This window comes from Botrytis sinoallii (assembly GCF_014898435.1).
Source record: "Botrytis sinoallii strain Bc 23 chromosome Unknown BSIN_001, whole genome shotgun sequence".
Taxonomy (NCBI): domain Eukaryota; kingdom Fungi; phylum Ascomycota; class Leotiomycetes; order Helotiales; family Sclerotiniaceae; genus Botrytis; species Botrytis sinoallii.
The window spans coordinates 2,292,390-2,314,649 of NW_024066028.1; the positions used below are offsets into that span (position 1 = coordinate 2,292,390).

The 22,260-nt window shown below is 44.3% G+C and overlaps 9 protein-coding genes across 9 annotated transcripts; 4 read left to right on the plus strand and 5 right to left on the minus strand.

Annotated features, from left to right (window-relative positions):
• Window positions 1-393: 393 nt before the first annotated feature.
• EAF02_000508 (uncharacterized protein) lies at window positions 394-2,352 on the plus strand (the record flags this gene model as incomplete). Its single annotated transcript, XM_038896556.1, has 6 exons — window positions 394-565; window positions 649-791; window positions 855-959; window positions 1,027-1,856; window positions 1,942-2,076; window positions 2,286-2,352. 6 exons carry the CDS (start codon window positions 394-396, stop codon window positions 2,350-2,352), a joined length of 1,452 nt encoding a protein of 483 aa, XP_038763415.1.
• A 320-nt stretch (window positions 2,353-2,672) lies between these two features.
• EAF02_000509 (uncharacterized protein) lies at window positions 2,673-3,529 on the minus strand (the record flags this gene model as incomplete). Its single annotated transcript, XM_038896557.1, has 3 exons — window positions 2,673-2,754; window positions 2,815-3,321; window positions 3,369-3,529. 3 exons carry the CDS (start codon window positions 3,527-3,529, stop codon window positions 2,673-2,675), a joined length of 750 nt encoding a protein of 249 aa, XP_038763416.1.
• A 1,284-nt stretch (window positions 3,530-4,813) lies between these two features.
• On the plus strand, window positions 4,814-6,764 carry EAF02_000510 (uncharacterized protein; the record flags this gene model as incomplete). Its single annotated transcript, XM_038896558.1, has 4 exons — window positions 4,814-4,990; window positions 5,072-5,363; window positions 5,417-6,204; window positions 6,255-6,764. 4 exons carry the CDS (start codon window positions 4,814-4,816, stop codon window positions 6,762-6,764), a joined length of 1,767 nt encoding a protein of 588 aa, XP_038763417.1.
• Window positions 6,765-7,237: 473 nt separating this feature from the next.
• EAF02_000511 (uncharacterized protein) lies at window positions 7,238-9,520 on the minus strand (the record flags this gene model as incomplete). The annotated part of the gene is made up of 8 exons (XM_038896559.1): window positions 7,238-7,414; window positions 7,579-7,824; window positions 7,934-8,029; window positions 8,354-8,435; window positions 8,527-8,716; window positions 8,782-9,007; window positions 9,085-9,381; window positions 9,437-9,520. 8 exons carry the CDS (start codon window positions 9,518-9,520, stop codon window positions 7,238-7,240), a joined length of 1,398 nt encoding a protein of 465 aa, XP_038763418.1.
• Window positions 9,521-10,695: 1,175 nt separating this feature from the next.
• EAF02_000512 (uncharacterized protein) lies at window positions 10,696-11,466 on the plus strand (the record flags this gene model as incomplete). Its single annotated transcript, XM_038896560.1, has 1 exon — window positions 10,696-11,466. The coding sequence occupies one exon, from the start codon at window positions 10,696-10,698 to the stop codon at window positions 11,464-11,466; it is 771 nt and encodes a 256-aa protein (XP_038763419.1).
• Window positions 11,467-13,343: 1,877 nt separating this feature from the next.
• EAF02_000513 (uncharacterized protein) lies at window positions 13,344-14,867 on the minus strand (the record flags this gene model as incomplete). Its single annotated transcript, XM_038896561.1, has 2 exons — window positions 13,344-14,620; window positions 14,672-14,867. 2 exons carry the CDS (start codon window positions 14,865-14,867, stop codon window positions 13,344-13,346), a joined length of 1,473 nt encoding a protein of 490 aa, XP_038763420.1.
• A 972-nt stretch (window positions 14,868-15,839) lies between these two features.
• Window positions 15,840-18,299, minus strand: EAF02_000514 (uncharacterized protein; the record flags this gene model as incomplete). Its single annotated transcript, XM_038896562.1, has 1 exon — window positions 15,840-18,299. The coding sequence occupies one exon, from the start codon at window positions 18,297-18,299 to the stop codon at window positions 15,840-15,842; it is 2,460 nt and encodes an 819-aa protein (XP_038763421.1).
• Window positions 18,300-19,027: 728 nt separating this feature from the next.
• Window positions 19,028-22,028, plus strand: EAF02_000515 (uncharacterized protein). Its single transcript, XM_038896563.1, has 2 exons — window positions 19,028-19,849; window positions 19,965-22,028. The coding sequence occupies exons 1-2, from the start codon at window positions 19,529-19,531 to the stop codon at window positions 20,337-20,339; spliced, it is 696 nt and encodes a 231-aa protein (XP_038763422.1). The 5' UTR covers window positions 19,028-19,528; the 3' UTR covers window positions 20,340-22,028.
• On the minus strand, window positions 20,621-21,698 carry EAF02_000516 (uncharacterized protein; the record flags this gene model as incomplete). Its single annotated transcript, XM_038896564.1, has 2 exons — window positions 20,621-20,755; window positions 20,814-21,698. 2 exons carry the CDS (start codon window positions 21,696-21,698, stop codon window positions 20,621-20,623), a joined length of 1,020 nt encoding a protein of 339 aa, XP_038763423.1.
• Window positions 22,029-22,260: the final 232 nt, after the last annotated feature.

The window sequence follows — 22,260 nt, forward strand, 5'->3', positions numbered from 1 at the left end:
ACAAACACCAGCTATTAGAAAGCCATGTTATATAACAGGAAGTCCGATATTGACATACATGCAACAGATTATCTGAATTTAGCGGTAGCGGACAAGGAACTTTTCCCGAGAGGTCTGAATATTAATAGGCAAAAAGCTGACAGCAAACAGCCATGAAGTCTTGGCTGGCTGTTCAGAGAGCAAAAACCCATCTGGGCGTAATTTTCATGGAAATATTGTTGGTCCGCTCGAATTAGCGATTGTAGGACAATGACTCTGCTTACTTACCATGTCGAGCATGTTTGCCGTTTCTACTACCTGGGTTTCTCTTTCTCTTTCTGTTTCCGTATCCGTTCGTGTCTTGGTTTGATATTTCTCCTGGAATCCAGAGCGTCCGATATGATTGTTTGAAATATGTTGAGATTTTTAATTGCATGGTTTGCGCTACTCGTTCTGGGTGGGGATAAGGTGACGGCGCAGTCGAGCACTACGTCGAGTGCAGTGCCGACGCATGTGGTTTCGGTGGGCATAGAAGGATTGCAGTTTACGCCGACGGAATTGAGTGCGAATGTTAGTGATGTGATAGGTATGCGTTTTGCGAAAGGAGTCTTTGTGTGGAGTTTGGTTTGGAGGATAGTGCGTTATGCTAATCGATGAATGGATTGTTAGAATTCCGATTTTATCCTCAAAATCATTCGGTTGCGAGAGCAGAATATGGAAGCAATAGAGCGTGTATTCCATATGAAGTTACGGGTATCAACAAGCGAGGGTTTTGGAGTGGTTTCCATCCGATCAATGTGGTTTTAAATGATGTTTGTACATTCATTGAGAATATTTGGAAATGCCATTGCATGATCTAACTTGAGAGTATTTAGCCCCCGAAATTTCAAGTCGTTGTCAATGATACTGATCCGATCTTCTTTTATTGTTCAGCTCCAGGAGCGTGCCATGAGGATGGAATGATTGGTGTGATTAATGCTGTACGTTCGACCGTTTCATGTCATTGGGCAAAGTTTGGTTACGAATACTCACGATTATTGATATTAGAACTCAACTCAAACATTCAAAAGTCAATTGGAATATGCAAAGAACTCCTCGTTACAGTTTAGTCCTGGCGAAAACTTCCCCGTCGAAGCCACTTCATCCTCATCTTCGACTGCTCGTCCGACGTCTACCTCGTCCTCAGGCGACTCCCCCAGCACCACCACCTCCACTTCCACAATAATCGTCACAGACTCTTCTACCTCGTCTCCCACTTCCTCTAAGCTATCCCCAGGCGCTATAGCAGGAATAGCTATCGGCGCATCCGCGCTTGTTCTACTAGCCAGCGCTCTCCTCTACCTCTGCAGCCGCCAACGCACCATCAAAGAAATAATCCATCACAACTCCCGTCCCTCAAACACGACTTCCCATATCCACCCCAATCCGCACCATCCCGGTGGTCCCAATCCCCAATCCTATATCGCGCCATCGGCAACTCTATCTGAAACAACATATTACAATAAACCTCAACATCTTATGACGGAAAATGAAATTCGCGGGCTGGGACAGTTTTCCGGCGCGGGAAGCGAAAATCATTCGCATCTTTCTGAATCGAATATTGAAAGTGAGGGGTATGGACGAAGCCGCAGTCGGAGTCCGGGGGCGGATGAATATGGTATGGTCATTCCGCCGTTGAATTTGGGGGGAGCTGGGAGTGGGAGTGGGAGAGGAGCTGAGGGAAGAGCGAGTCCGAATTATCAACAAGGGATTGTGAATTCGGGTGGGAATGTGAGTTTACCGAATAGTCCTGGGATGTCTGGATCTTTGGGTGTGCAAATGGTGATGGGAGAGAGGTGGGAACGAGAAAGGGAGAGCGAGAGATTGAGAGGACTGAGGTGCATTGTTCCTGATTCCCTCCCACCCCTCCCCCTTCCCGATTTTCAAATATAATTCAATATATCATTCACTAACTCCTTCAAGATCCTCTCCCTCCCCAGGAATCCCAAATCATTTCCACCCCCACGCTTCATCGTCAGGACCCCATGAATTAGCTACGCATCAGGATCGAGAGAGTTTGTGCGGACATGGGCATGATCGATACGATGATCCGGAAATGTGAATATTGAGTAATTTTTTCTTTCCCTTTGCCTGAACTGTGGATGTTTACCTACCTTATTAGCTGTTTTTTTCTCTCTTTCTACATGTGCTTTAGAAGGGGTTTTTGGGTTTTGTATTCTTGGTGTCTTATGCAGGATGAATGGTATAGATCTAGGAACTCATGACATGGTATGGCACATAAACGAACAAAAGCTGATTGTCAACAGAGATAGGAAGTTGGCGAATCAAGGGGGTGGGGATACCTTCTTTTGGGATGAGGGAGAGTCGCGATGATGGTTGCGAGAAGAGTTTTGTTTTTGAAAGGCGTTGGAGTCAGAGGCTGGAGGTACAAGAGAATATCTGGAATCGACTGTGGGAGATGGTTCGGTTAAATAACAATGCAAAGCTCTCTAGGGTGGGATAGGATATACAATAATAACAACGTATTAATAGTGAGTTTCGAGCCCAGCGGTTAAAGAAATGAACTAAGTGACACTTCTGATCATCATATCTACGTCCTGGAAAAATATAGCGTAAGAAAAAGGGTATCTTTAATTCTTTTGAATCATAACTTCATCTCCGAAAACAATAGCAACTCGAACGGTGGAAGTCCTTTAAGCAATTGGTTTAACATCACTCAACCATGGCAACCCCAATTTCTTCATGTCGACCGCAATTTGGAAAAGGTAATCCAAGCTACGTGGAATATCAGCATCATTTAGGTCACACAAAATAAATAGTGAAATCAAAACCTACCTCTCACACTGAGTCTTCGCCTTGTGTACCGACTCCCCCCAAACATAAACCCCATGTCTCCTTACCAAAACCGCGTACGTATCCGGATATTTCTCCATGGCTTCTTCCAGATACTCTGTCAAATCTTCTTCGTGGGGTGTATTTTCAATAACTGGAATGCGCAACGTATCGTGATATCCTAAATTGCCTGTCTTCGTATAGCCTTTTCCAAATGCCTTGATTTGCTCGATGTTGTTGATTTCGAACATTGTGGTGTTGGGTGCGGATTCTAGGAGTAGGGTGATGAGGACTGCCCATTTTGAATGCGTATGGATGCAACAACCTGCGTTTCGTTTGGTGAATGCAGCCATGAAAAGAGGGGTGCATTGGGAAGGCTTGAGATTGGGTGGTGAGCGGAGGTAGATGCGTTGTTTGGGATCAAGTTGTTTGGTTATATCGAGGACGTAAATGTGTTCTGGTTGCATAAGTTCTTTCTGGACTCCAGATGGCGCAAGGTATACTAGATCGCTGGGTAGGTCAGTTTATGGTCGGGGTGAGAGGGAAGATGGGCATACTCATTGCGAATACTGGCGCCTCCTCCTGTACCTGTTACCCATCCTAGATGCCAAAACTTTGCGCAGAGTTCTGGGATTAGATTCGCGGGATGTTGAGAATCTTGTGAAATAATGAGATGATCATTATTCTCCGATTCTTGAGTTTGGTTCTGGGTACTCATGATTGCTGCACCGTATGTTTGAAATGCACATGAATTGGCAAGAAATCCTGCCCGTATAATTCCAGATGGATGTTCAATTGGTAGCCTCAAAGTAAAATGTCAATCTTGGATTCCGTATGGGGAAAATTAAATCAAGCCATGTAATTTGTTGGTGAGTGACATTTTGGTGGGGAAATACCTAGGCAAGCTCGAGGCAAGCTTCCTCTTGGCTTTGCCCCTCTTTTCTCAATTTTTCTACCGTTGCATGGACTGACAAGTAGACCCTGCACTCAGCCCAGGATAGCTGTGGATACTCGTCCTAGATAGGGTATCTGATAGAAAGAAATCGAACAGAGTCTCGGAACTGAGGAAGCAGAGGGATGGAACAAGGTAGTACCGGTATTGTAGCTGACGAAGAGGAGGTTGGGAATTGATGCAATATTGAGGAAGAGACGGCATTGATGTTGAAGAGGGATTGAGGTGTGTCCTTTTTTTGGCTCCTGGATTTGTGTCATGTTGACATAGGTAGAGGGAGATCATAGATAAGAGGATGTAGACAGATTGGTGTATCATGTAGTGCTGGTTCAAATTGGAGATTGGCATCCGACACTCATACCATCATCCATCGGATGGTGATGGATTATAACATGTGTACTACCAGTACCACTCGTACTTGTCAAATAAAGAAAGTATCAGTGCTGTGCTGTGCTGGACGACTCGACGAATGATTTGACATGTATTGTCCAACACCGCTTTGTCGAAGCTCTATCTCTGTCGTACAATGGAAAACAATGAGAGGGGTTGAAAATTGATATATACCCAATCCCCGAGGCCTTTCTCTGTGAACTTGACTCAATCTCCATCTCCATCTGTAGACAAATCAACATCAGTTGTACGATAATCCGAACACGTATGATCAATTGATATCTTTTTATTCATGTTCGCAACATCCCGTCGACAATTCACTGATCCATCGTCATATGAAACATTATTCCACTACCGTACAGTATCACTATCGCAAAAGCGTCCGTAATCCATTTCGTGAGGGGAAACTCAAACCTTGTCATTACCTGGACAGTCACTTGGTGTAAACCTTACCTAAACGAGTAAACGTTAAAATATAGGACACTGTGGCATATTCTTAATTCCTAACACTTTCTCCAGGACCATAAAAGTCGCATCAATCGCTTTTCATCTTCTCTGCCTTTTTAACATCCGTTGAGCTCTGGAAGCAATTCTTCAAAGTCGTAGAACTATTCTTGTCAATCTAAAGGTCGATTAGAACTCGGTTCTCTTCTATTCATCATGCGTTTTCATACTACAGCTGCCTTCTCAGCAGCTGCTCTCTTGGCTACTTCTGTCAATGCCGATGCTCAATCTGTACTCAGTGAAGCAAGCTCCTCAGTATCAAGTGCTGCTACTGAAGCTTCTTCATCAGTCTCGTCTGCCACCTCAACTGGCATTGAGCTTCCTACCTTCACTGTAAGTTTCCACTAACCTGCACATTCCATACATCTTGGCAGCTTTTTCCAAGGTGGCCTCTAACAATCATTTCTCTTGCAGCCTACCAAAATAACTGCCGATTTCCTCGAACAGTTCACCGATGACTGGGAGACAAGATGGAAGCCATCCCACGCCAAAAAGGACACCAAGGGTTCCGACAAGGAAGAGGAAGAATGGGCGTATGTTGGAGAATGGGCTGTAGAGGAACCCCACGTCTTCAAGGGTATGGAGGGAGATAAGGGTCTCGTTGTCAAGAACCCAGCTGCCCATCACGCCATTTCTGCCAAATTCCCCAAGAAGATTGATAACAAGGGAAAGACCCTCGTTGTTCAATATGAGGTCAAGATGCAAAGTCAGTATAAATTGTTTCCAACATATCAATTAGCATCACTAACATCCGGCCAGATGGTCTTGAGTGTGGTGGAGCATACTTGAAGCTTCTCCGTGACAACAAGGCTCTTCACCAAGAGGAGTTCTCCAACGCATCTCCATATGTTATCATGTTCGGACCAGACAAGTGTGGTACCACCAACAAGGTTCACCTTATCATCAACCACAAGAACCCAAAGACTGGTGAATATGAGGAGAAGCATATGACTCCTGCACCAGCAGCCAGAATCCTCAAGACCACCGAACTTTACACCTTGATCATTCACCCCAACAACACTGCCATCATCAAGTTGGATGGCGAGCAAGTTAAGGAGGTTAACCTTCTCTCCGACGACTTCGTTCCAGCATTCAACCCACCCAAGGAGATTGATGATGCTAAGGATTCCAAGCCAGATACCTGGGTTGACGAAGCCCGTATCGCAGACCCAGAAGCTAAGAAGCCCGAGGACTGGGATGAGGATGCACCATTCGAAATCGTCGATGAGGAAGCTACCAAGCCTGAGGATTGGTTGGAGGATGAGCCTCTCAGCATCCCAGACCCAGAGGCACAAAAGCCAGAGGATTGGGATGATGAGGAGGATGGAGACTGGATCGCCCCAACTGTACCAAATCCAAAGTGTGACGATGTTTCTGGATGTGGTAAATGGGAGAAGCCAATGATCAAGAACCCAGCTTACAAGGGCAAGTGGACCGCACCTTACATTGACAACCCAGCCTACAAGGGTGTCTGGGCTCCACGCAAGATCAAGAACCCAGACTACTATGAAGATAAGACCCCATCCAACCTCGAGCCAATGGGAGCTGTAAGTATCTCGTCTTCTCGTTTTAAATCACAACACTAACATCATCACAGATCGGTTTCGAAATCTGGACTATGCAAAACGATATTCTCTTCGATAACATTTACATTGGTCACTCTGTTGAGGATGCTGCTAAGTTCGCTGATGAGACCTTCAACGAGAAGCACCCCATCGAACAATTGATTGAACTCGAGTCCGTTCCAAAGCCTGAGGACAAGCCAAAGTCTCCATCCGACCTTGTCTTCGCTGATGACCCAGTTCATTACGTTAAGGAGAAGCTCGACTTGTTCCTCACCATCGCTCAAAATGACCCCATCCAAGCTATCAAGTTCGTCCCTGAGGCTGCTGCCGGTATCGGTGCCGTCTTTGTCACTCTCATTGCCATCATTGTCGGTATCGTTAGCATGAGCGGATCTACTCCTCCACCACAAGTCAAGAAAGCAGCCGCTAAGGCCAAGGACGCTGCTGCTGATGCCAAAGACAAGGTCTCTGAGGCCGTCGCATCAGGAACTGATGCTGTTAAGGCAGAGGTCAACAAACGCTCAACCAGGAGCCAATCGTAAATAGGAAGGGACGAAATAATGAAAGCTGCGGGGAATAGGAAGAAGAACTAGTTGACAAGGAATTTCTCAATGTGGGATCAGAAACTTCCGTATTTGCGTGCATTTTGCTATATTTTCAAAGTACCTCACAATTGCCCTATGGTTATTGTGAATGGACTGGGAGTTTATGGTTGAAAGTTGAGTGACATGCAAACTAGGGAGCTACAATTTGTATTTTAGGCGCACAAAATAATTCGAATGAATATTTGACTTTACTTTTTTGACATGGATCCTTGTTTGGGGCATTAATGTCTAACTATGAGACATCTATCTATCAATCTATGAATCGTATAGCTTAAGCTTCTATCACGTCTTCCCGTCCTTTCGTCTCCTTTTAATCCCTTTCACCTATATATCACTCCCGTCTATCACCACAATAATTTTCCAAGCCAGCTAAGTTATTGTCGTTATTCAGTGTCCATGTAACATTATAATCATTCATCCTCGTCAACCACAACACCCCATTCATGTTCTACATTCCCATACATAATATCGTACAACCAAGTTTTGATCATCTGGGCATAAATGCCACTATCACCAGCTGCGTTTTGCATAGGAATCTCGATATTGCGATCTCGGAATGAAATGGCGGATACGGGGGTTATGAAGTACTATTGAATGGGAGGGAGAGATTAGTTCTTGCGAGCAGACAAGGACGAGGAGATTGGAGTTACAGATGCGAAAGGATGAAAGATGTTGGGTGCATTTATCCCCGTTTTTGTTGGGCTTGCGAGTGCGGGAATATAGAAAGGGGAGGGGAGGGGGGAAATCTTACAGCAGTTCCGCTCAAGAAAGCCTCAACGATTCTTCCTTCTTTATGTGCCTCCTCTACTTCTAACATAGTATATGTTCTTTCTATAATCTCTAGCGATTTAATATTAGTTGGTAGAGATTTAGAAGATGGAGATAGACGTTCGTGAGCGAGATCAAGGACGCTTCGGCGGGTGACGCCATCAAGGATTAGTTTTTCGGTTAGAGGGGCGGTGAGGAGCTGGAGGGCTTGGGATTTGGGGTCACGGAGCTGGTGGGTTGTTAGGGTGTGGTATCAGAGAAGGATAGACAATGGATGCGTTATAAATGAAAGGATGAAGGGGCGACGTGCATCTATGTTTCGTGGCGAAGATACGTACAACGAGGAAGAAGTTGCTGGCTCCGGCTTCAGTAACTTGGTAATCAGGACCGAAGAGCCAAAGGATCTGATCATAACCGAGCTTGCGACCCGCCATCTAAAAGATGACATTAGCTTAAACCTGCACAAGATATCTTTCCTAGTAACACAACCCATAGATAGGTAAGAGAAATAACTAATGCTGTACAATCGAATGAGAAGTGAAAGCCTTGATAATAAAATGTTTTGGACCAATGAGAACGATAGGCACAATGAAGTGCTCCGGATGAATGTTCAGTATCCCATGAAGCTCTAAGCGAACAGCAAGGCGATATGTAATCAAGGGCCTCCAGGACACAGTACTGATAATGGGTTTCAATGTGAAGTCTGCACTCGAAGATTGAAATGCTCCCAGTAAGAATAAATAACAAAGTAAACCTACATGAGCTACAAAAGCCGGGCCGTAATTTGCTCCCACTTTAGCATATCCAAAGCCTCCAGGCCAAGCGCGAGTGTCCTCTTTACTATGAACCTGTCAGTAATAGCCTAGTCATCGTGCCCCAACAGTCCTCATTAAGCTGTTTAGGTAATAAGATAGCTCAAGATGTGACTCACGAAGCAAGTAGCCTGAGTCCTGGAGGTTTAGGTTGTGCTCCTGGAGGAGTACCCGATAGGTCTGGCCATGGAACAGCTATGACAAATAGTAAAGCTTCAGAGGGAGAAGTGACTCCAAGTTCTTCTCCGTCCCCGATAATAGCAGGGCGAACATAAAGAAATGTTCCCGGTCGAGATTTGGGTAGCCAGCCTAATACATATCAGTATCTTGTCCCACTGAGTCGGATACTGAATGAAGCCAGAATCAACACTCACGAGGACCGTCAACTGCCATAAAAGCCAAGAGTAACTTCTCCAATTCTACGGGATCGAAAGCTGGAAGTACCACTCGTTGAGCAGACATTAACAGTCGCTTTGAGTTCCTGTCTGGTCTGAAGAGTCGGAGTTTCCCATCGAATCCACGATAGACTTTCATGCCTTCGAAACATTGAGTTGCATAGTGAAGGCAGGATGCTGTAGGCATCATTGTCAGCGGCCCATACTATTTCCACATCAGTATTACCCCGTGTTCGTAGAGATACTCGAGGGGACAGGAAAGAAAGAAGGTAGCAAACTTACGGGTTTGATCTCAGGTGTCTGCCATCCTTCATCTGCTGTCCATCGCACAGTAATCATGTGATCAGTGCAATTTTTTGAAGCCCATACTTCTTTACTGTCAGGCTCGGGAACCGTTCTTGGAGAGGTGGTTTTGGTGATGAGAATGTGTGATGCATTCAGATCTTTGGCCTTTGGTGGATCTGGAATGCTGGCAAGATGGGAGGAGGTGAGATGACCTATGGATTCAACATTGGCTGGTGAGACTGCTTCTGAGGCTACCATATTTAATGAGAATTGGGTTACGGATGACTGAGAATTCTAAGAGCAGTTCAGAAAAGAGTAGACAGATGAGAGAGAATGGTGTGGATGTTACCTGGTAGAACGAGGCTAATTCGTGGAGTACATGGACAGAGATAAGAGTGGATCGTAAATTGGCGGAAGTGAGGGGTTTGAACATCGAAGAAAGGGCGCGGGGGGGAAGAAACCAATGAATACACGCTGAGCTGTTGAGGAAACACCTAATTTTCACCGCCCTTGGCTGTCTTTTCCTTATAAGAAGATGAAGATTACATGTTGCCCCGATTACAGAACAAAACGGGAAGGAAAGAAAAAGACTTTCGCTTGAAAGCTAACACAAATTCCGCTAATCTCGCCCAGTGAGGGGTAGGTTTCATCTGTGAGGAGCTCGAGTCAAGACTCACTTATCTACAATAGATAGAAAATGCATACATAATGTGTTATTATATGTTACCTCTTCCATGTATCATGCCATCATTGGATCTGATTGTTGTAATATATATGTGTGGAATGAAGTTTGGTTTGTCGTGTAACAAATAACGCTGAGTAAGCATAGATGGTAGTGAATAGCAACCTGAAGGACAGCACTCTCCTCGACAGTAACCTTTTCGACCCCAACCATCGTTGATACTGTAAGGCAGATTCAAGATCGCAATCAGAAAGTTGAAATACTACTTGAAATGCTGATTCGTCAACACTCGCCAAAATTATGGCTGAGACGTTCACAGGGAGACAGGTGGGCACCAAAGGAGATCCATGGTCACACTCTGAATTTGACGACTTAGGATGGCATATATGACACACGGGATGACCAAATATTTCCTTAGGGTGTGATCCGGATGAGTTATGTGTTACAATGAAGAAAGCAGCTTACCGGGAACATGCTCCGATGGAAGGATGTCTTACAGCCGTCCATGAAATCGAGGTCATAGGCAGGGGGAAAGCGGGGGATATGACCTTCTGCAAGAGGAACTAGAGAAAGGATTCAGCTGCTGAAAGTGCGAGCTCCCCCACGAAGTCCACACGCTAGAACCGATCAAGTTTAATTCTCGACACCCTTTTCGATTTTTGCATAACGCATTACTCAATACATATGCTGAGGCACCCGACGACGAATACTCCAGCGAACCAAATTGGTTACATTTCAAGTCATTGAATACAAAGTGTCCGTTGGCTAAAGATCTTCAATCCCGCCGGATAATTGCACCAACTGACAACGCACCCATCATTGTAACCATACTGGATATATCATGCCTTTGGTAGCCATGTTCAAGATGTTTTCGTATTCAAACTCAATCTCTAAATTCATTCTCAACTTAAATCGGCTTCACCATCATGTCAGACTATCAGACACTCAAAGCAGAGTACAACGACCAGGCACACGGCTATGATGACATTGCTTCACTTCCATCAGGCATCTTAGAAACACAGCTCTTGGCTTCAGCACTCGGGGACTGTACCGGACTCAAGGTATTGGATCTAGGCGGTGGCTCTGGACTCAGAGCACGCCAAGTTCTTGATGCTGGAGCAGAGTCTGTCGACCTCGTAGATATAACCCCCGGAATGTTGCAAGCTGGGAAGGAGATTGAAGCATCGCTTGGTCGTGATAAGATCAAGTGGCTCGAAGCCGACCTGACTCAACCCCTTGGCAATCTTCTCGAAGACCACCAGTATGACCTTGTCATGGCGAATTGGCTTTTTGACCACGCACCCAGCGAGAAAGCTCTTGAGCAGATGTGGGCCAATGTTGTAGCGAATCTGAAGCCTGGTGGACGGTTTGTGGGTGTCAGGAGTGGCGACCCTAGGGGAATCGTTCCCACCACTGGAAAATATGGCCTCAGGTACAAAGACATAGAAAATATTCCTGGAGGAGTGAAGATGCGATACGTGCTCGAATTGGAATCACCACTCGAGTTCGAGGCGACGTTGATGGAAGTTAGTTACTCGGGCTCCACAAAAATGCACGAAGCCTTCGGGCTTGAGGATATCAGAACGGAACGCCCTGAGGATACTGAGGTTGTTAAAAAGGATCCCGATTATTGGAGAATGTTCTTGGAAAATCCCGGATTTGCAGTTGTGAGCGCGAGAAAGCGCCGTGATGGCTGAGGGAAGGAAAATCGAAGTGTTGAAATGGATTGCAAATACCGCTTCATCTCCAACACTTTCTGTACCTGCCTGCATATCAATTTCCAAAAATGCGTAAAATTTCATCTCAATTTCCTAATTCCGAATAACAACTTGTTGAACTGAACAGTGCTGCGTTAGAATACATGACGTGATAGTTGGCGAATGCCTATGTACCCTCCGAATACACAATACATTAGCAAAACTTTATCTCATCTCATATCCCAATCCACAAGCGAAAATGGAAAGAATTTAAATTCTACAACCCATATTTCTATCAATAAGTCTCTTCCAGGAGTCACAACTACATTAGATATGACCACCAAACGTCTCTCCACCTTTCATACTTGCTCCAAGATACAGAATGGGAAATCGTCACCACAGATTCCCGTCACCAAAACCACTGCCTAACACTAAGAGTTCCGTCAATTTCCAAATGGACACTCTTACTGTGCCCCCACGATGAGTTCACAGGACCTATGTTAGGTGAAGTCACCGGGCGATACAGTGTGGAAGTTTACAGACGGGGAATCTTCACCGTAGAGTTCAATGCTGAATATCTGAAGATGTTATTGCCTACGCACCGAGTATCATGCTCCACAGGACCTGAATCGAAAATGTGCCAGTGGGAACGAAAGTGTGCATTATGGACTTCATTGAGGTTGATCATAGAGCTGTCTTTGCTACGGGAAAAACATTTGTCATACAAGAGAGTAAAAAGCTCCGAATACATCTTGTTTCCAAGAAGATCAGGAACAGCTTTCTCAACTCAATCTGCTGCACTAAACTGACCACCTCACCGTTACTTCCCACAGGCTCCAAATACTCCCGGGACGATGCCATTCCCAAGGCGATCTATTCCTCAACAGTATACCTTCTCACCTCGCCAATTCCTGCATCCGTATCTCTGATAGGTTCTATCAAGACACCGTCTTCCAAACACATAAAATACACAACACTGTACCGCACCAAATTTGCGTTCCATACGACTCTGAGCGCTCAGTGGGCACACATAGTCTCCCTCAAACATAGCAATGCAGCAAATTCCAAAGCCGCACTCTGAAATTTCCACTCCTGAAACAAAGCAAATTGCGCCTGACAATCAGTTTTTCAACTACCCATCGTCTTCCCCGCAGCACACAATGGTAGATATCTCTTCTGTTGAACCCTGTGACCATCGAATGCTCACCTCGCTTTTCTCCAATTCGACGCATGAAATATACGAGGTCCCCATACTAGACCACCGACTTTGACTTGTCAGCTTATCTTATTTGATAGTTTTCGGTAGCGCAGAGGATGATGAGTCGTTGAAGCTGCATATTCGTGAGCAGCAGAAGGATATTGCCTTTTTGAGAGACTGGGAGAGAGAATTCGAGTAAAGAAGAACATCTCCTTGAACACAAGGGAAAGAAAGATGAGTCCCCTTGATTACAGGAAAGAGGAGCCGGCAAACGTTGTGACATTAGTTGAATCTGCGTGTCCTCCGTATAAAAGTACTGTAATTTGTGAAGGGAGAGCTATAATTTCTGGGAAACGTAACCATTGAATAAAGTCTTACATTGTTTTACCACTGGGTAATAACAATGAGATCTATATCCCTATCCAAACCTTTCGCCAAACAGTTACAAGTGGCTAGAGCACATGGAAAATGAGCAGTGAAAAGTATTGAGATCAAGAAATATCCTCTCATTAATGCCCAACTGCAAATCTATGACAGCAATTAACCAATTGCTTCTCTATCCCAAATCCACTTGATATCTAAAAATAAATAAATAAAAGCGCCTCCCATCAAACTCAAACGCCATCCATATTGATGCAATGAATCCAACTACACACTGATACTCTGTGCCATATCGCCATTATTTCTTCACAACATCAGCTCCCTCTTTTCCCCATCTTGTTGTCTCGTCACCTCCCTGCCATTCCTCTTCTACATATCCTAAATCCTTTTTAACCCTCAAAACAGTACTCTCATCACCCATATTCTTCCCAATATTATCACTGATCTTGATAGCCGGTTGACCATCAGCAGAGCTTAATTTTATGACAATATTCAATGGCGTTGACTTCTTGCCTGAAGTTGTATGAACAAAATCATTTGTGAAGAATGTGCCCACACCAAAGGTAGGCTGGAATCCTGATTCTTCAGCAATTTGCTTGTACTTTATGCAAAGCTCGGCGTCTAAGGAATCAGAAAAGACAATTGTTTTCTTGTCCTTGATACCCTGTTCATCGTAGAACTGACGCATCTTCTTTACAAAACTTGCCGGATCGCCGGAATCTTGTCGTACACCAGTGAAAGCTTGCGCAAATGTTGGAGTATCCTCGCTCGATGTGTCTCCCGCTGCGTCCAAAGGCGGATTCGTACTAGTCGTTCCATTAGTCGTAAGTGTATTAGCCGACGGTAATGTAGCAGCTGCCCCCGAAGTGGCGGTTGTGAGAGATGGGATTTTCTGAGAGAAGACCCGGAGAAAGTCTTTAGTACCAAAAGTATCTGTAAGAGCAATACCCAAAACACCTTGACCGAAGCATCCCACCCAATAGTCCAACGCAGTAGCCGTGGCACTTCTATAGTTATCCGTGATAGCCGCGACACCCATAAACCATTCATGTGCGACAGTTCCTATGGGAGCAATTCCAAATCTCATAGCCAAATGAACATTACTCGTGCCCGAAATCTTTCCTGCCAACTTGCGCTCTTCTCCTGCTTTCTTCGCCTTGACCAATCCGCGGAACACAAGAGCCTGAGTGTGATAATCTCTTCTTCTTCTGGTTCCAAACTCCGACACAATGCATCCGGCTTCTAAAAGTGACATTCCCTTCTCATATGCCTTTTCTTCTTGTCCGTCGTATGTCCAATCCGTATCCATGAATTTAAAGTATGCCTCACTGGTTAGAGCCAACAATGGGATTTCGTACAAGATAGTATCGACCCATAAACCCTTTACCACCAAATTAACTTCTCCTAGGTCCTCATCTTCCCCCTTATCATCGTCTGCTACAAAAGTAGCCTCGATCTGATTTCGCGGATCTAGGCGGAACTCTTTCAAGAAGTTGAGGTAAGGTTGGTTTAAGTATGTGCAGGTGTTTTGGAGAAATCGGAATTCTTCGTCTTTGAGCGCAATATTTCCCAGTTCTATTTTCATAAGCTTCATTTCAGATCAATACTTTCGCTGTGAGTTCTTACTGCTAATCTGAAGCTGTAACCAACGAAATGCAGCTCTTGACAACTTCTTCTCCGGCGTTCTATTCTTGAACGCATAAGTCACACGAACGGTGGGAAAGTATTTTAGGACGGCGCATTGCATCGTCAACTTGTAAAGATCGGTATCAAGAAAGCTGATCACCCCCTCAGGGTATTGCGAAGTTGCATAGAAATCCATCTTTGATTTTGATTGCCGGAACCAAAATTGTAATTATGTTGTGATAAATGTTTCTGTGTGTACGAGTACAAGAGAGGTACTGTACTTATGATGAAACGATGAACTGACCCCGCCATAAAATTTAGTAGTGGGATGAATGGCGTGGTCTGTGAGCACCAGAGTTGAGGATTACGTAATTTGACCCACTATGAAGCCTACTAGCCTGAAATTTTCTAGACCCAAAAATGATCTATATCCTTAAAACCTTTCTATTAACTTATAAGATATTCTTACAATTTCTAATTCTAGAGTTTTATATATCTTTATTAAATCAATAGAATCGTTAGGATTCAGCTATTATAAAATAGACATATTAAAATTTTAGTCAAATCTATATATTAGTTCGTATTCTATTTAGTTTTTATTAAAATGAAAAAAAAAATATCACGGAAATGTCTTGATCGGTATTAAGCGGAACCAACTTACTATTAGATTGGGATTCGTTGGATATCTTTATATATCCTTAAAAAAGACTACAAAAACCGATATTCTTATGGAGAGGTTTTACTATAGCTTGCAAGTCAATCAAAGGCAGACTGCGGAATTCACGGCCTTCAATACAAGCTCGCAAGTCAAAGTAAGTGGGCAGGTACATGATTTTCATCTCAGCCCAAAGGATGGCTAACGGCCAATTTAAATTAATGTAACATGCTATTTATGAAAAGAATTGTGATCCTTATAATGCTTCTATCCTATTAACTAATCCAATCATGCTTTTTGACTATCGCTATTGATGCAAGAGTTTATGTACGCCAATCCTGTGCAACCATCAATATTGCAAACTTCAGTTCTTTATAACGAAATCCAAGCCACCCGCCCCAATCCCATGCATAAACTCCAATCATTGCTCATTCCAATCATTCAATACAAAATCAACTTAGATCAGTCCCACACTGTTTCGCGTGGAAAATGGTATCCTATGCTCCTCGCCATCTACGCAGCATCCCTCATATCGTCTTCCTTCCACTGATGGAACATTTTCTTATAACTCCACTCAGGACTACTCGGTTCAGTGACGCTCTTTCTCTCTCCTCTTGGTCTTATCTCAGTTGGTGACATGGCTGTGGATGAATATATAAACTCCGTCCCATTTCTTATAATCGAGGGAGATGTAGCGAGAACACGATCCGTTCCTGCAGTTATGGGCTGATTTCTGGAGAATAAATCAAGTTGTCTATCAGCGGTTGAGCTAGCTATACCATATATAGCTTCATCTGCTTCTAGTTCTGTAGTGCTTTCATCAGTCTGTGGTTCGTTATCGGCATCAGAGCTTGACGGTGAAAGTGTTGTTTCTCCGGGAGATGAGAGATCTCGAATTTGGTGCTTGATTTGAAGCAACTCTCTTGAAGGAATAGGGAAGCTGAACATTTCATCTTCTAGCCCTAACCGTGGCGTATGACGAGGAGTAGTCCGAGCAGAAAGAGGTCCAGTGTAATGGGAACGCTCTTGATGTTTTGTAATGTCTAATACCGAGGCTGTTGCCCTGAGTGGCGGGCGAGATGAATTTTCCCGTTTCCCATTTTGCTTTGAAAATTCACTATCTTCATCCCGCGACATCAGCAACAAATTTCCGTTATCAAATCTCTGTCTTCCCAGTCCGGTAGACTGTCGGGAGCCCTCACCAGCCCTCAGCCGCCTTAAGTTTACCTCACTTGGGCTAAAAACTACTCTCGCTCGTAGTTTCTGCACAGCAGCATCTAACTCCAGTTCAACGGCGCAGTGATTCCATACACGACTTAATTTTGGCCAAGTAGCTCTTTCTCCAGACAAACAAGCCTGCTCCATGAATTCGGTCGTTGGATTCTTCAATATCCTGGGAAAGTCCTTAAAATTGATTTCCGGTAGAATTGTGATATCGCCAGAATACTTCTGACTCAGGATAGACTTGCACTTAGTTACCAGATTCGGAAATACACCCAATTCAGCCAGAACTTGCATACGATGCAGAGCTTCAGCTTTTGCCAAATGTGTGAGATTATAGACCCAGCCGGGCCCTCCACTACCATCTTTCATTACAGTTTCTTTGACCGCTTCCTCGTCTTTGGCGATGAATGGTATAACATGAGGATTGACTTGAGAGACAATGAAGTGATTAACATTGAACATTTCTGCCAACCGAGTCATTGGTAGATCGTTGTCCACACTCCCATCAATCCAACGTTGAGGTGTAGGATTCCAAGACGAAGTCTCTCCCGTAAGTGGATTTTTCATGAGCAATTCCGCTGCAGAAAATAGAAGAGGCACCGAACATGATGCAGCTACCGCTGACCAAATCATGACATTCGGTGCCGTAACATAGTTGAGTAGTCGAGGTAGCTCGTATACTGAGGCAGATGATACACATATATTGAGAATGCGACGAGATCGATTGTAAGCCTCTTGGAATGTCATATCTCCCAAAAGTTCCCGCATGACTCTCGTCAAGTGTTTGATATCGATCCACGCGCCTTCTGTCAACAACCGCCTGATTCTATCCAGAACTCCGTCGTCGTTTCCATTTTCCTCGAACACTGCAAGGTCTCCGTGCGGGAATTCCTTCAGAACGTCCGGGATCTCTTCATCGGTCCTTGCGCACAACACAGCACAAACTATACTACCGGCAGAAGCACCCGATATGATTCTTGGCAGTAGACGAGCCTCAAACAGAGCCTTCAAGACCCCGACGTGGTTCATTCCAAAAGTTGCGCCTCCACTCAGTAGTAACGCACTTCTCCCAAAAGCCTGCCTAGCATATACAACCTGCTCTAGTATATCCTTTGTCTCCAATCCGACCGGCAAGGCATACTTGCTGTTTTCAACCAATGCGCGTATCGTATCCAACGTCGACTCAATATACCTCTCGATGAGAACTTTCGTTCCAACATGACTGTGTTTGTATAGTCTAATGTTGCCCATGCCTCCCAGATCCCTCGACAGTGTTGTGCGCACCAATGTAAGCATCTTCTTGATATCGCAATCGATTCTAGCCGTATCCATCTGTTTAGTCCTCGCTTCGATTAACGCAGCGTCGAAGTCGGTCGACAGTGAATCGAGTTTCCATGCTTCATTATCCTCGAGTATATCTAATTCTTTCGCGGCACTCCTCCAAACTTCCGACGTTTCTGCGTTCTTCATCCGCAGATTCAAAATCTGTATCCTCTCCTCCTTTTTGCGCAAGGCAAACCGTTCTTCATCCGTCAACCCATCTCGCACTTGTAGTATCTTATTGTTGAGGATATCTGCACCCGTTCTCAGGATCCTGGTTGCCGGTCCAAACAAGCCAACCGAGGGCTCCGAAACCTTCTCTCTATCATACCCATATTCATTCGCACTGGAAGATTTGGCAGATGTAGCGGTAGTATTATTATTAACGACACAAAATTGTGGAGTCTGAAGGTATCCGAACAACACCATGCTTCTCCCAGTTCTCCATTCGAGGCGTGCTTTCTAATGGTCCTTTACAAACAAAGCCTTGGGTATGGTTGCGGAAATGCGTCCGTAGCTACAGTGTTGGGGTATAAAAGAGAGAAAACAATCATTAACAGCTTGGAAGTGATTATAATAATTTTTTATCTTATTTAATCATTGACGTAGGGAAGTGCCAGTGCCGGTAATTGAATGGAATACCTAGTATTGCATGCAGATCTCCTGTGTCAGTCTAGTCCATGCAGTGTCACAGGGCACGAGTCAATCCTACTTTCCAACCGATCTTAATCAAATTTCCGAAACAAGGAATACCTAAGCTCAGCTGATCGTACGAAGATTCTCCATAAGTGTCTAGCAGAAAGTCTATGGGAGAAGAGGGAAGAATTAATTGTCTTGTTCTTTTCTTTCCGTCCGTTTCTTTGTTGTTCAATTGCGGTGTGCTCGAGTACATGGTAAAAGAGCGCAAATCATCATCAATACTAATGCATTTTAAGCTTGGCTGTTAAACTTGGGGAGATCATATGGTGCCTGGAGACTGGAGTGCGAGAGTGCATGCATGACAATCTGATATACGTATCTTACATGTGAATTAGATTTCCGGCGGTACCATCGGGTCAGTTCAGGATCATCATCTCAGCTGAAAAGATCTTGATTTGTTTCTGTACGCAGGGTAGGTTGCATTTCTCTTCATCAGCGTTATTCCGCTAGCCACTTCATATCAATTTGAGACATCTATGCATTATCTATCAACAACGTATTGAGGCAGATTCTAATGGCTGTACATACGTATGTCCAAAAGTAACAAGTAAGATACCTGGGCAGCCCCGACCCCACCATCGATTTGAACTTGTCGACTTTTTCTCCCGCAGATATCAAGGAGTTCTGTGGGCAATAGTAAGAATTCCTAGGTAGAAAATATGTAAGAGAGACAGCAAGTCCATTTACCACCGGCCATATTGTAAAGTCTTGGAGTCTGATTATCATAAATCGAAGAAGAACCTTGGCCACACTTATATTTACTAGTCCAGCCCTAAATTGCCATAGACTCCACCAAGTCGTCCCCCAACTCTCATAGATATTTCATTTCCCCACCTCACAGTTTTGATTTCATTTTACACCCACGTGCACCCCTCGTTAATAACCAACCATGGTAACAAAACTTAACATCAACACAACACAATAACCTCCTTACCAAGCAATTCCATCTCGACGCAAAAATGTCACCTCCTCCAACCAAGGCCATAGTTCTCATCTCGGGAAATGGCAGCAATCTGCAAGCACTCATTGATGCTTCGCAAGGGACCAGTGACTCGGAAATCGCCTTGCCATATTTGAAGATAGTTCGAGTTATCACAAATAGAAAGGCGGCGTATGGAGTTACTCGTGCAGCAGAGGCGGGCATCCCAACAACATGTCACAATTTGTTGACGGGAAAATACCACAAAAAAGATGAGAAGGACCCCGCAGTGATTAAAGCCGCGCGAGAAAAGTATGATGCGGACCTTGCGGATCTCGTGATTTCAGAACAACCTGATATCGTAAGTGACCACTTTTATTATTATTCCCTTTGATTCTTTTCAACATCCAGTCCCTCTTGAGTCTTCAAATCACTTTTCATTTCCCCTATATTGTAACAATTCTAACAAACACTAGATTATCTGTGCTGGCTGGATGCATATTCTCGCACCGACATTCATTGACCCCCTGACTGCTAAAAAGATACCAATCATAAATCTTCACCCAGCACTTCCAGGCAAATATGATGGAGCCAATGCTATTGGACGGGCTTTCAATGATTTTCAACAGGGCAAGTTGGAGAATAACAAGACGGGCCTCATGATTCATTATGTGATCAGTGAAGTTGATCGTGGAACACCAATCGTGGTCAAAGAAGTGGAGTGCAAAAGTTCTGAATCTTTAGAGGAACTTGAGGCGAGAATGCACGCAGAGGAGCACAAACTTATTGTTGAGGGAACAGCAATGGCAATAAAAGAGCTCTGGGCTCAGAGGAGTGATGTAAATGCTTGAATTGTTATTTATAAGAATAGCAATCATTAACGAACCCCCTGTCCCCCTTTCGCATATCGCTTCATGCTGCTGTCTAGCAAGCAAAGTCATCCACGCTCAAAACCATTCAATTTCTCAAACCCAGGCAAAGTGCTAGATGATGCTGGGAAACACTGCCATCGGACAGTCGTCGCCATTGGAGGATTGATTTCGTCATATGGGAATATCTTTTGATCAAATCGATCCTTGGAGTTTTTCGATCAATGTTGACTCTCCGTCTACGATCATTGTTGTGATTCTGCTCATCGTGGAAGAACGTCAGGTATTGACATCCGTTGATCTTCGACCCAACGCATGTACATGCTCACATCCTTTTGAATCTGGCCTGGTATATTGGGCTTCTGTATCAATTGAGGTATCCAGCCTTTGGCATCTGACTATAAGGTTACATCAGTTAGCAAATATACAGCACAAATATTTACAGAGGATTCCTACAGCAGTAGCCATTATCCACTCTATCTCCCCAACTGTACTATTAGGGTTAGGACGAAGACAACATCGTTCAATCGATGCGTAAGCCCCCACAACTTGACCTTTCTTTTTGGCGGAGGCGAACCCGGATTCTTGGAAGCTGGAATTTTGTGACCGGGCATTGGCCGAATCGGTTATGGGTATTGAAATAACCAAAAATTCACGCTGTCCAGGTTCGTTAAGTGATGCAGTAATCAGTACCTCAGGAAACTTTCGCTCAGAGACAACCGGGGGCTTATGAATCATTTCTACCACTTCCATTGAGATGTTGTTCCATTGCTTTCCACCAGCCACAATCTCGAAATCGCTCGTTTCCCAGTACATAGCTCTCCTGCTACTGGCGAGCACAGAGTGACACCAATCTTTCTCTCTCTCAAAGTGTTCTTGCTTGATGTGGAGAGTAAATTCGTCCCAAGAAGCTGTATTCGCTTCTGCTTTATTCTCATGAATACTTCTTCTAGCAAACCAAGTCTCCCCTTCCTCATTTGCTTTCTTTGTTGCTTTATCGTGTGTCCCATTGCAATAATCTAGTTCTTCCTTGGAAACGACACGTTTATACAACTGAACGCCCGTCTTAGACTTGAGCAATTTCCAGGGTGGTTCATTCTGGACCATTCCGTTAAGAAACGGGATCGCCTCTTCGAGTACTGCCGTGATAAATGTCTTCGCATTTCTAGTAGGATGACCACCACCGTTCAACGGCTTTATAGCTCCACTGGCTGCTTCGATACCTATACCTGCCTCGGGCAACTGAGAATAAGAAAGTCCATTCAATCGCATCCAAGGACCCAGTCTGGAAGAAGCACGAGTGGGCTGGGATGCAGGAGTAGGAGTGGTAGACGACGCCATTGTGTTGAAGTGAATTAAAATAAGAACTCTGAGAAACTCTGCTATCAATTAAGATTACCACCAATTAACGAATGAGATGGAGCAAGTGTATGTCCCAGTGTATGTGTTGAGTATCTCTACAGCTTTTATATCGAAACAACTCCTTCCTACACGGAAAGTACCATCTTGTCATCTTACCGTTGTGCCCTTTCTGGAATTAGGTCTGAAACGGCCCTGGCGAGCCTTGGTGGCGGGAGGTGTAGATGGTCCAAGCTCACTCCCTCCCTGATATGGATGAAATGGCACTCAGATTGAATGGATAATTGAAAATGCTAGCATTGTGATGCTATGCAACAACCATAGTAATGTTTAGAACTACATGCCCTCTGTTAATCGAGTAGATTCAACATTTCTAATCAAGATTACAAGAATTTAAAATACAAATAATGAATGCTTCATTTGTAATCGAATATTGAACACAGTACGTACCTACCTACTAGCTACCGTTATGTAGAAAATTGCGGCATCACCGGTAAGCTCAACCTTGAGCTCCAACTACCTACTAGGTATTAATTGATCCATG